Source organism: Melanaphis sacchari, unplaced genomic scaffold (genome assembly GCF_002803265.2).
Source record: "Melanaphis sacchari strain LSU unplaced genomic scaffold, SCAv2.0 Contig65_pilon_pilon, whole genome shotgun sequence".
NCBI classification, from domain to species: Eukaryota; Metazoa; Arthropoda; class Insecta; order Hemiptera; family Aphididae; genus Melanaphis; species Melanaphis sacchari.
Window position 1 is genome coordinate 334,106 of NW_020271469.1, and position 13,503 is coordinate 347,608.

The 13,503-nt window shown below is 27.0% G+C and overlaps 1 protein-coding gene across 1 annotated transcript; it reads left to right on the forward strand.

The window, feature by feature from the left end:
* The first annotated feature begins 492 nt into the window (after positions 1-492).
* On the forward strand, positions 493-8,719 carry LOC112600564 (ER degradation-enhancing alpha-mannosidase-like protein 3). The gene is made up of 14 exons (XM_025347827.1): positions 493-896; positions 1,172-1,325; positions 1,405-1,533; positions 1,616-1,819; positions 1,900-2,130; positions 2,198-2,385; positions 2,534-2,699; positions 2,769-2,927; positions 2,982-3,080; positions 3,146-3,337; positions 3,408-3,527; positions 4,152-4,371; positions 4,433-4,545; positions 8,403-8,719. Exons 1-14 carry the CDS (start codon positions 493-495, stop codon positions 8,598-8,600), a joined length of 2,577 nt encoding a protein of 858 aa, XP_025203612.1. The 3' UTR covers positions 8,601-8,719.
* The last annotated feature ends 4,784 nt before the right edge of the window (positions 8,720-13,503 follow it).

Here is a 13,503-nt window from a genome sequence, read left to right on the forward strand (position 1 = left end):
TGTCAATAAGTGCTAAAATATAAATTAACCGTGACACACAGATACTAAATTAGGTGCTTATATCTATTATCTTCTACCGCGCTCCAGTATATTGTTATCTATATTCGTGTTTATAACTCTTTAGTCATTAATATGGCCACACTGACTGATAATAGTAACATTCTTATCTATATTCACGTATTACTATTTAGGATTAATTATTACTATTAAAATGGGGCAAAAAAAATGTATCAAATAAATATTATAAATTATAATTATTAATTTGTATGCGTAGTTGTAGTAATTTAGACATGTTATATTTTGTTTCGTGTATCTGTAATTTTTTTATCTAAAACATTGTGAAGTGTCTTATTTTCTGAGTATTCTTATTTCTTCATAGTGCGCTGTAATTTAAAAAAAGTGTTAAGTTTTCTATTTAATATAATAATATAAATTTCAATATGTTTTTAAAATTTCTAATTAAATTAAGTTGACAGATATTAAAATATCGTCATGATGAAGACGCTAAGTTTAATTTCCCTAGTGGTATTTGCCACTGCTCATGACCAACCTTTTTCTGGTTCTTTCATGAGCAAAGAAGAGAAATTAGGTTTGATGGAAAAAGCAAAAGAAATGTTCTACCATGCATATACAAATTATATGGAACATGCATATCCTGCTGATGAACTCATGCCATTAAGTTGCAAAGGGCGATGGAGGACGAAAGAAAATAACCGTGGTGACATGGATGATGTACTTGGCAACTACTCATTGACTTTAATTGATACTTTGGATACACTTGTTGTCCTTGGTGATTTACCAGAGTTTGATCGTGCTGTTTCAAAAGTAGTAACAAGTGTGACGTTTAATAGAGATGTCGTTGTATCAGTATTTGAAATCAATATTAGAGTTTTGGGGTGAGTGTAAAAATGTTTTATTATCTATACTTATTAAATGATTAAATGCTCATTAATCATTAATGTATAAATTAATTATTGATTGACCAATATATGTCTATACTTAACATTTATTTTACAACTAAACAATGATTAAATATATAATACTGTTAAAATAATAATTATAAATATACATTTCTTACTACATTGTAAATAAAATAATATATTATGATATTTTATTGTATTTTATTCCATTTTAACTATTCATATTTAATTATTTTTGCTTTAATCTTCAGAGGCTTATTGTCTGGACATATTTTTGCACAACATTTTAAAGAAAATTCTAATCATTTACAATGGTATAATGGAGAACTATTAGTCATGGCCAAAGATTTAGGGTACAGATTAATGCCAGCTTTTAATACAACAACAGGAATACCATATTCCAGAGTAAGAACTAAAATAATTTAATTGTACAAGACTTACCTATTGTCCAATAATTAAAATAATTTATATTTGTAATATATAGGTTAATTTAAAATATGGTATTAAAAAAGATCAACTCCATTATTTTCAAGAAACATGTACAGCTTGTGCAGGAAGTATGATTTTGGAATTGGCGGCTTTGTCACGTTTAACTGGTATACCTATATTTGAGGTAAAATATATTATGTTTTAATAATTTTAAGGACTTGTATAAGTTTATTATTATGTCACTAACGTTGTTATTCTTTCTCCAGGAAAAAGCACACCGGTCAATGGATAGTTTGTGGAGTTTAAGACATCGGTCTTCCAATCTTATGGGAACTGTTTTAAATGTTGATTCGGGTGATTGGATTCGAAGAGATTCTGGAGTTGGAGCTGGTATTGATTCATACTATGAGTATTGTTTAAAAGCTTATGTTTTACTTGGAGAAAGTCGTTACTTATCCAGATTTAATAAGGTTAATAAAAAAATTAATTTATTAAATTATTATATTTATTAATCTTAAGTTTATAATTATACATGGATTTAATTATTTAGCATTATACTGCTATTATGAAGTATATAAGTCAAGGTCCTATGTTATTGGATGTTCATATGCACCGACCTCAAATAAATTCTAAAAATTTTATGGATGCATTGTTAGCTTTTTGGCCTGGTTTACAAGTGCTTAGCGGGGACCTAAAACCAGCAATAGAAACACACGAAATGTTGTATCAAGTAGTACAAAAACATAACTTTATACCAGAAGCATTTACAACTGATTTTCAAGTATGTTTTAATCTTAATTTTACTTAATCAATTTTCAATTATATTTTGAATGGTGGATTTGTTTTAGGTACATTGGGGACAGCATCCTTTGAGGCCTGAATTTTTAGAATCAACATACTTTTTATACAAAGCTACTGGTGATCCTCATTATTTAAATGTTGGTCGTCAAGTCTTAAATTCTTTGCAAAAATATGCAAGAGTAGAATGTGGATTTGCTGCTGTTAAGGATGTTCGAACTACTGCAAATGAAGACACGTAATAATAATTTATTTCTATGCTAAATATCTGAGAGAGTGATACCATTTTAGGTAAAAAATATTAACTTAAATTATGAAATAGTTTTTTAAAGTATTTTTTTCCTTGTATATTATAAAGAGTTCAAATTTATAAATTTAAATTCTAGAATGGATTCATTTGTACTAGCTGAAACATTTAAGTATTTATACTTATTGTTTGCTGAATCTGAAGATCTCATAATCAATATTGACGAATATTTATTCACCACTGAAGGTCATTTATTACCATTATATTTATCTGTCCAACCACAAAATTATACAGATGCTGATAAAGTAAACTTAAAATTTGTCCAGTAAACCCTATTTTCATGTTCTTAACTCATAAAATTGTATTATTTAAAGATTTTAGATGAAGATACTGATCTGCCTAAAAGATCATGTCCGAGTTTTGACAATTTACTTACTGAATCTATAAGAAAACCATTGAAAAACATGGTTGATGGACTTTGTCCTAATCGTAAATCAAGAATAGAAGCTAGAGAGTTTGCAAAAATTTTCCAGGTAATTTAAAAAAAAAATCTTTATTTGTTCCCATTTTATTATCAATGATTACAGTTTGGCAATGAGAATCATATGCAGAGGATAAAAGCTATGGGAATTGTGATTACTAAGCTTCCAAATGGTCTTCCACTTCTTTTTATGAATTCTTCTCATGTAAATATTTACTATTCTTTTAAATTGATTTGTTTCATAGTAAATAATTGTTTCTACTAATTTAGGAAAGTAGTCCAGACGATCAAATAGATGGACATGAATTTTTAACTGAATTAAACATTATTATGAAAGATGTTAACCAAAAAGAAAAAATTAACTCTGCTAAATCAGTATCATTTGATAACCAAGATGGACAAAAAGTTTCTTTGTATGCCGGGGCTGCCAATTTTGGCCTTCCTTTGAATCTAGGTCTTAAGGTTAGACGAAATATTGATATGAATATTATGCATTATATGTTCATTAATTACCAAATTTAATTTTATGAAGGTTGTAGCTCGAATTGCTATTGCAAATCCTGTTAAAGGCTGTGAAACTTTAATAAATCCAAATGTTGTTAAAGAAAAAATAGTTTTAGTTGAACGTGGTGACTGCATGTTCATTGAAAAGGTAAATTTTAAAACTTATATTTATTTTATTTTTCTGTTTATTTGTTTAAAGATAAATTTTCTTTCAAATTAAATTTATAAACATATTTATTTTAAATTAAAATTGATTGAGGATCATACAAGAAATTAATTGTAAAATAATTTTTAAATTATATAATTAAATATTTACCAAAATATTACATTTTAAAATATGTTAGAAGAAAAAAAGATTGAAATAATATTGTTAGAAAAATATATCTTTAGCTCAAATAAAATTTATTAATTAAAATAATTTTACATGTTTGATTTTATAAATAAAATTAATTAAAAATATTTCAATATATCTACTCAACTATTTAAAAAACCTTGGAAGTTAGTTTTATAGCTAAAATTTATCAAAATATAATATTAAAAAAAAATATGTATTTTAAGAAAGAAATGTCTTGTAAATTCTTTTAAGATTTATCAAATATAATTAGAAATTTTATATAAATATTAAGTATTGTTAATATTTGATATTTCATTAAAATTGTACGAGATGATGTCTAGTGCTTGTTATATTATAAAATTTAAGCTTTGTGGCTTTTATGGTTTTTTTAAAATTAAAATAGTTATATAATATGTTTAAAAATGTATATTTCTGTAGGCACGTAAACTACAAGAAGCTGGTGCTGTAGGTGGTATTGTAATAGATAATGCTACTGATTCATCTGTAATAACATCTCGAGCATTTTCTATGTCAGATGATGGGGTAGATGATGTAAGTATACCACTGGTATTTTTATTTGCTTCAGAAGCTCGACCATTACTGGATATGCTCAATATCAATCCAGATCTTCTAGTTACAATCAGTGAACTTCCCAAAGGTATTTATATCATTTAATATTTTTTATATTATTAGTTACTATTTAAACATACATATTTTAGAAACTGAAGCAGAGATAGATTCTGTTGAAGATACTGGAACAATGATCAATAACTCAATAGATAAACTAAAGAAAATGATAGGAGATATAATGACTTCCACTGATCCTACACAGGTACAACTAAACTTCATGCTATTAGCATTTGTATTAGAATTTTTATTTTCTATTACTATACTCTTGTGTAGGCACAGGTTAGGTCGTTGATTTGTTTTAAATTTAGATTTTATTAAAATTCCAATTTAAATGTGATATTTTTATGAACATTTTTTATTTATTATTGTTTTAATTTATAATACAATTTTATAAGAGTATTAAATGTTAGGTTAGGTATTGTTAAAAAATGAATTTGGGAACATATTGTCAAGGCATATCAATCGTACTACTTATTAATTAATAATTATTTCAAATACATCAAAAAAAAAAAAAAGTAATATTACTTTTTGTTTTTAATTGAATATATGATGCAATGTTGCATTAAACTAAATAAAATATCTTTAATACTAAAGACTTATTTTTATATTATAATTATATATTGGAGCTTTCTAATATACCAAGAAAACTCTAATATGATACATCCTATGTTCATTATTTACATTATAAACTATAGAGTGGTTCTCAATCTTTTCTTAATTGTGAACCACCATATAATTCACAAATTAAGTCTACCGACCATTTTTTTTTAAATTTATATTTTTTCCCAATATTGTAAGACATTATATAATATTAATATAATAATATAACCTATGTGTCTTATACCAATGATTAATACTAGCGAATTAGTGATTGAGAACTACTATTCTAGTTTGTTATTTAGTTGCTAGATTTTGTGATTTTTCCCTTAACTGTGTGATTTCCTGACTGTTTTAAGTACAATTTATCATAACAGGTCAATAGTTTTTGGTAATGGCCATTATATGATTTGATGTATTCATCAATTTACGCTATTTTTTTTCTACATAATTCTGAATGGTAAATTAGTAAATAATAATTAAAAAAAATTAATTTTAAATTTAATCATAATACTTATACTTATTACTTACAATACCATTATAAATAACTGTGAAATATACATTTTTTAATAATGATAATAAATAAATATAATAATTTATTAGAAAATCAATATTATAGAATTATAACTTGATTTAAATTCATATAATATAAATGGTTTATTATACCAAGATGCATAACATATTTGTTTGATAGTTAGCTAGTTAGAGTGAATGAGTATATCATTTCTTTTTTTTACATATACATCTATTAAGTTGATAAAATATTCTGTATTTTCATTAATTTTGATTTCTAATAAATCTCTTATTTTGCCAGTAACAAATACCTGACTATCTTTACCGTTACAACAATAAGACCTAATGTTTTTTTTTGGATCACTTTCCTTTATACTATGTAACAATAATAATAATGATAATTTTCTTTCGATAAATATAATTTAAGATAAAGTCTGAATTATAAGTAAAGCTAGGTTTATTTTATTATTTGCTATGGTTTCTATGTAAACTTAGTAAAAAATTATAAATAATGTTAGTTGGGCTTTCACCAAAAACATTTTGTAGAATTAATATTCAGTAAATCATGACAGTAAAATCCTATTAATTAATCCTTATCACAAAATTAATATGATTTTTAAATAAAAATGAAAAACTAAATTAATTTACTAAACTAGATTATACATTAATTGTTTATTCACATTCATTTCTATTATTTTAAAATTATTAAAACAAATTACTAATAATTATTTAAATTATTTATATAAAGAATAATAATAATTTTAAAAATGTATCTACAGTAAAACCTCATCAAACCGCTTTTAATACGCTATCCCGCTTAATTCTTGGATTTTAACTGGTTCTTTGTATCTGTAGGTCTTATAACTTTGAAAAACACACTTAATATGTAATCCCACATAATCTACTCTCTTTTTTTGAACACTCATACCTATTATATATATGTATATATAAAAAACCCAGTTAATATGTCAATAAAAATTTTGTTAAAACATTTATTTTACCTTTACAAATTAATGTTATGTGTTTGGGCACAGTGCACTCGTAAACCAATCGATTACCTATTTAATATTATCAACTAATAAATATATTAAAAAGTATATTTATATTTATGTTTATTTATATAATAAATAACATGTAATTTCGTGAACTTTTTTCTAATTTATTCTGTCTAGTAACCCACCTATTACCCTATCCCGTACAATAGTACATAGTTTCACAATTTCCTCTTCTAGAGCGTCTTAACGAGGTTTTACTGTATTTAACACTACTCTATGAGCTGTTTTTCTGACTTGTTTCACACATTTATATCTTTTACAATAATTTTGTAGTTATTAGATTTAAATTCTCATGAAATCTTTCAATTTTAACCATGTTAAATTTAAAAAAAAAAATTTGATTAAGAAATTAAAATGATAATACATAAGTTAATCACTATTTTATATGTTCTTTGCTCAAAATACATTAACACTTGTCAATACATTTGGCACGTTTATTCTAGATAGATAAAGGTAATATTATTGTGTTTGAGCAATTATACAACTTAAAAATCATTATTTAATTTTTATAAATAGCTTTTACTAACATAATTTGTAAATATTTGGTTGTACAAAACCTATTTTAATGAAACCATTGCATTAATTAATAAGTTTAGCTGTGTCAAACTTATAGAAAACTTTATAACATATATATTTGAATAGAGGTTCCAATTAATATTAATAAGATTATCATTAATACATTAGAAATTTAGGAAGTTTTTTTAGACAATCAAAATTTAATTTACTTATTTAATTAAAAAAAATAAAGACAAAATTAATAAATCAAATAAAAGCTAATGAAAGAAACCTCATTTGGCAAACCATAAAAATGAGTTTTTTGTCTGTGAGTTAGATAATATTTGAACAGGGACTGCCATTTGTTGAATTTTATAGTTGAAGATATAATATATCTATTACCTATAAAAGTTACAACTATCCAATTTAATGATTTATGTATTTTTTTTTAGTTAATACTTAATTAAATGCTTAAAGTCATAATAACTATCTAAAAATATTTTTTTAAAGATGTTAAGTACATATTTATTATTTTTTATCTGAACATAATAAAACTATGAAATTAACATTTAAATGTATAAATTTAAAGTCATTTTCACATAATAATAATTATGATACCATCATAGGTGTGCTCGCAGTAAGTGCAGGTTGTGCCCTATACACCCTGTAATAATTCATGGGCTGAAGTGCCCAATGTCTCAATTAAATTCCTTATATATCTATTGCAATAAATATACCTTAATTACCAAAATCAATTTTGGTTAGTTTATATTTTTAAAGCAAATTCGAAAAATTCATCATGTACACTCTTTTGTTGAAAGTCTGTATATAAGCTTAACGTATAAACGTGTAGTATACTAAGAAACCAATTGTTCAATGTTTTACTTGTGATTATCTATTATTGTTGATAGAGTTTATTTATTTTTTTATTTTTGGTTAAATTTAAACTTGAATATTAACCTTCCACGACTACTCTCTCAAAAATAATGTGTGGTTGTGTGCAACTTATATTTTTCTTTTATATGTACATTAAAACTCATTAACTTTAATGAAGTCTAGTAATTTGAATGTAGCACTTATTACTTTTTTGTGCATGCCTATTCATACTACCTATTTTTAAATATTACATTAAACCTAATATATTAGAACTAATAAAAAAATAGATTTATTTTGTTGTGGTAAAACACGAGTTAAACTCTGTTTACATCATATACAATACAGTATACACAAGTATCTACAATTTTACAATAAAGATAAATAATTAAAGATAATTCAATTTAAAATTTATAAATATTGGCAAAACTTCTATATTTTGATTAGCTGCCAATATTTGGTATTTTATATAATATAATATACCTATTCTAACATTTCCCCTTGCTATCTGTTTTGTGTGGTGTAGGATCAGGTGTCTGACCTACTAAAATGGAGAGGATATAGTTCGATTGACAAGCAAACATTTTTGAAATTGCTCATGGAGGCCAGAAAAGGAATTATAAACAAAAACGATGATATCATTAAAGTGGATGAACTGCCGCCATCTAAACAGAAAATTTCTGAAAATGATACTCGTAGGAAAGTTGATCCAGATGAAAACTGACCCCAAATGTAATAACTGATTTTTAAAGAACTAAGGTAAAAAGAATTCTACCAAATTTCAAATTAATAACAACTGTACCTATCTATATGTTATTTGATTGTAAATTATTTCTTGTTATTTGTTATGTAAAATTTATTCACATTATAAAATGTGTTATAAATCAAAATTATATAATGAAAAAAAAAAATGCAATATCAATAAAGATTGTTATACCAAGCATAATTAATAAAAAAACTGTGCTATGGATATAAGATATGTACTTTTTTTAAAAAGAAAAAGAAAATTCAGTTTTATAAATATAATATGTAAGTAAGTATTCATTAATTTTACAAAAAAAAAAAATTTTAAAAATTACAAAAAAAAATTTATATTTATGTTTGGTTATTTGTTTTTGAGCTCTTTATAGTTTCTATTATTTTAATTATTTTAATTTATAGTACCTACTTATTATAATATTTTATTTAATTATTGCTGTACATAGTATTAACTTACAGCTTAGTGAGAGATGGTTAATTCTGAAACAGGACATAATTGATAATGAAAAATATTGCAGGATGACAAATGATAATTTTTTAAAACTTACACTTATATCAAAACTTAAAAGTATATGAGTTATTATTGGCTATATACACTATACAGTGATAAAATAATTTAAATACAAATCATTTCAAAAATTATTTACAAATGTAAAGTAAGAATTACTTTAAAACAATCATCAAAAATATAATAATTTCCAAAAAAAACTTTACATATGAATTGTATTGTAATAACTAATAAGAGATAAATTTCTCTTAAAATCCATTCTACAATCAGTCTTCATGAGTGATGTACTTGACAAACTTTGGTCATTGGAAATATATGTAGTAAAATATTAACTTATTATATCATGTATAATATCCAAATATTTGTAGTCCTTTGACTTGAGTAAAATTTACTGATAATCTAACAGTACAAATCAGTGACCAATTATAAAAAATATAATATTCCATTGTCGATAGTAAATGAGTGAATAACAATGTTGTATTTAGTGTGTTATATTAATATCAAATTTTGTTTTTGTTTTTTGTAAACTTGATATAAAACTATTAATTTTAATTAACAATAACAAAATATAATAATTACAGTAAGTACCTAAGTAATAAGTACTAATAATACGCATAAACTTTATGAGCAAAGTGACAATATTAAGAAAAAAATTACATATTGAAATAAGTAAGTATTATAATTTTTATATAATTAAAGTTTGACAAATGACCATATCATAGTAATGTCTAGTGCTGAATAAATAGTCTTACAATAATAATTATCGAGTGGGCATATAATACAGATGACAGATGTAAATAATTTAATTATGGGGTTTAATGATGTTTTTAAATTTGCTTATAAATATGTTAATATTATCCAATGAGATATTAGATGGTCGGTTGTCTGTGATATCGGCATATTATATAGGTACTTTATGAGTGAAATTACTAGGTTCTTAAACTAAAATTAACTGGGCGTCTAGACATGTGTCAGAAAGAAACGTTTTACCATTTTTATCTTTTTGGATGTAACAATTAGCTTTTCATTAGCAGGACAACCTTGGTAGAGTGCTGTTTGTGCAAACTGAATATGAGGTCGGAAACTTATGCGTTTTTGGACTCTGGCACAACGTGTGATATTCTCGCATTTGATGAAGTGATGTTAATGGGAACAATATGATTTTGTATGACTGTAAATACTAATCTTTATTAAAATATACATCTGACAAAATAAATAACTTGTCTTGTTGTTTCAATAGTCATTAGGATATATCAATATCACTACTTACGTCAAAGAGATATATCTATGACAATAATTTTCTTTGGTTTTTGAACGCTTCTCAACTTTTGAGAAAATGCGACTATGTTTTCTAAATTTAAATCCTGAGCGATGAATGTATTGATATTACAATGATTTGTATTTTTTTTTCATCACCATTAAGCATATTATGCGTAGTTAGGGGAGGCTAAGCCCCCCCTCCACCAAAAAAAAAAATATTTGACCACTATACGTCTATGCCTTTAAGACGGTAAAAAATGCATAGTTTTTCAAAAATAGAGATAGTTCATGTAGGCACAAAAACAAAAAAAAAAAATGGTTAATTTGATACAAATTCATTTTTTGACAAATTTGGTTTTGTTCTTTTGATGAAACTTGAGAACAAATAACTGTAGATACACTTGAATTTTTTTTAATTTTTGATGTGAAACAAATTAAAATCGACGCTTGACGCTCCCTCCCCGCAGTTTTCGTTGCCAAATTCCGTGTTGTTTGACAGCGGCACGTCACCGGCGTTTGGACCGGTGAATGTTGACCCAATTGCCGTTGATCAGTTTGATCGGTGTACTGACAAGCGCGACTTCAACGCCCTCGGGCCCACCAAACGTCCCAAAACCACAGTAAAATTCTGTTCGATTACCGGACCAGTCGTTGTGATAGTCACTTTTGACGCGGAAGTTTAATAGGTACCTACATTTCCGTATTGAGCAAACGTTTGCGATGCGTGCTCAGATGTTGTGGACATCATAAGTGGCATATTTTCAAATTTTTTGTGTGTGGGGGGGGGGGGTCTAAATATTAAGTACTTATGAGTTTTTAATATGAAAAAACACATACGAGTTATGATGTAGTTGAACCCAAGTTATTTATGACTTTTTAAATTTTTTTCTGGGGGTCGAGATCCTGGACCCCCCCTCCCCCGTAAATACGCCACTGGACATCATCGAGTGGCCGACAAACAGCTGGTGGCCGTTCGGCGGGACAAACGCGTGCTGTACGACGGACGCGACCACCGAGAACGCTCCGCCGGGTGCATCGAAGTTGACCACGAATGATAGTACGCGCCTTTCGGTGGTGGCCGTTACCAAGCACTGGTCGGACGGTGCAAATCAATTCGATGTGACCGCTCGTCCCCGCTGCTCCGAACAGCTCACACAACTGTGGCCTGTCCGTGACCACGGTGGTTATTCGCGAACCGTCCGCGTCCACTTGCGAATACTGCGCGCCCTCCGCGCACGACCGCCATCACACGTCTCCCGGTACGGCGGTACAGCGTTGTATAACAGGTACCCAGGTACCGTCCGACCACACCGTGGCCGACAATCGCGTCGTGGTCGTCGCTGCACACCTCGGGCCCGCCACCACCGCCGCTGCAGCTGTTCAGATCTCCAGTCTCGGGCCCTCCGTCACCGCTGACGTACCTATAGCCTGCTGCCACTGCTGTAAAAATATTCTGTCCGACATAATTTTTCTTCATACTCTCCTCCGCGCCCGAACGGATTTCATCGGTCCTTTCTCCCGCTCAGCCGATTTGTGTTCTTTTCTTTTTGCAGCTTTGGCCTGTTGACCCGTCCAACATCCCACAAAAGCTTTAAAGAATTTGCTCAAATTCTCCATACCTAGTTTTTTATGTTGGCGTAGCTAAACTTTTGGCTACTGTGACTGTAATACAACTTAACAACTATAACTGTTCTGCCAACTGAAATAAATATTTCATGTAGTAACCGTACGTTCGTGCAAAAAGTCGAGGTTATCCTTATTGCATACTGTATAGTCTCACGAAAAAAAGATAGGTATCACGTTTTGACGAAAACCGCATATTTTTGTGTATTCCTATACCGCTCAAAGCTTAATACCGTCTTTACACTCGATCCGCCACTAGTTCGTAGATCAGTTTATACGCACAAAACAGCACTTCCTTTCGTGTGACAGAACCATAGATTCAGGTTCGAGGTCTATAAAAAATATGGGAAGAGGATATTATCTGGTTTTATTAGTATTAGCGACATGTCAAACAAATATTTAAAGCATAAGTAATTAGTGTAAGGAACTAAGAAAACTTTAAAGATAGATATAAAACTAAATTTATTAATTTAACAAAAATATTGTATAGAATAAACTAGGTTATTTAGGTTAAAAGATAAAAAATTTAAGGGGACATATTATTTATATTTTCAGCGAATTAATTATAAATATAAAATATATAGGTACCTAAATAAAAATGCATGTCAATATTTAAATATTACAAATCTATGTAATGTATATTATGTTAAATGTTATCAACGATTTTTGCTTTTTTTTTTAAATAAGACAAATAATTGTTTTGTTTTCTCTTCTTATTTATCTAATCGACTTTTGACGATTAAAATCAAAATCTACAAAAAATAATTAAAATCAATAAGTATTATTATTTAATATTTATTTGTATTATTTCAGGTCGTCTGTAGTTATATAAATAAATAAAAGTCAATAAAAATAATGGTGTTAAATAAATAGTATTATTTATAGGTATTTAAATAATAGGTATATTTATACATAGATTCACTATTGAAATAAAATAAATACTTATAAAAAAAAAATACCTAATAAAATTTTAATTATATAGTCATATAGATATTTCCTAGGTCCATGAACAAATAATAGGAGTATTTTGTGGAAATGATGTCGAAAAATACGAAAATACGATTACCAATTTATTAGATTATTGATTATTGTTTTTAATACGCGTAAAAACCGTCGATAATGGCCTTGGATGTTCAACAACATCTACTTTCCTAAGTATTTATTTAATTTTTAAAATCATATCTATACATAAAAATTTAAAAAATAATCGTTTTAAAATTGTTTGGTAGTCCATTAACAGGGAGGTACGTGCCCCCCTGTTAATGGAGTGCCTCCTTGATCCGATACTGGGGATGTGATACTATTTTTATTAGATAAGTTTGGGTATAAAATATTATGTACATATTAATCATAATTCATGTTCTTTAATTAAAAATGATAACATTGATTTAGGAATTCAAAACTAAGATAAAAAAAGGAAGAGTGGAAAAAAGTTTAATTTATTAAAATTATACATTTTTAAATTTAAATAATGCAT

What these genes read in the sequence shown, in the direction of transcription:
- LOC112600564 (XM_025347827.1), top strand. Translation starts at nt 493, where the DNA reads ATGATGAAGACGCTAAGTTTAATTTCCCTAGTGGTATTTGCCACTGCT. An exon ending in ACTACTGCAAATGAAGACAC is followed by an intron (nt 2,386 to 2,533) that starts GTAATAATAATT and finishes TTTAAATTCTAG; the next exon opens with AATGGATTCATTTGTACTAG. An exon ending in CTTCCACTGATCCTACACAG is followed by an intron (nt 4,546 to 8,402) that starts GTACAACTAAAC and finishes TGTGTGGTGTAG; the next exon opens with GATCAGGTGTCTGACCTACT.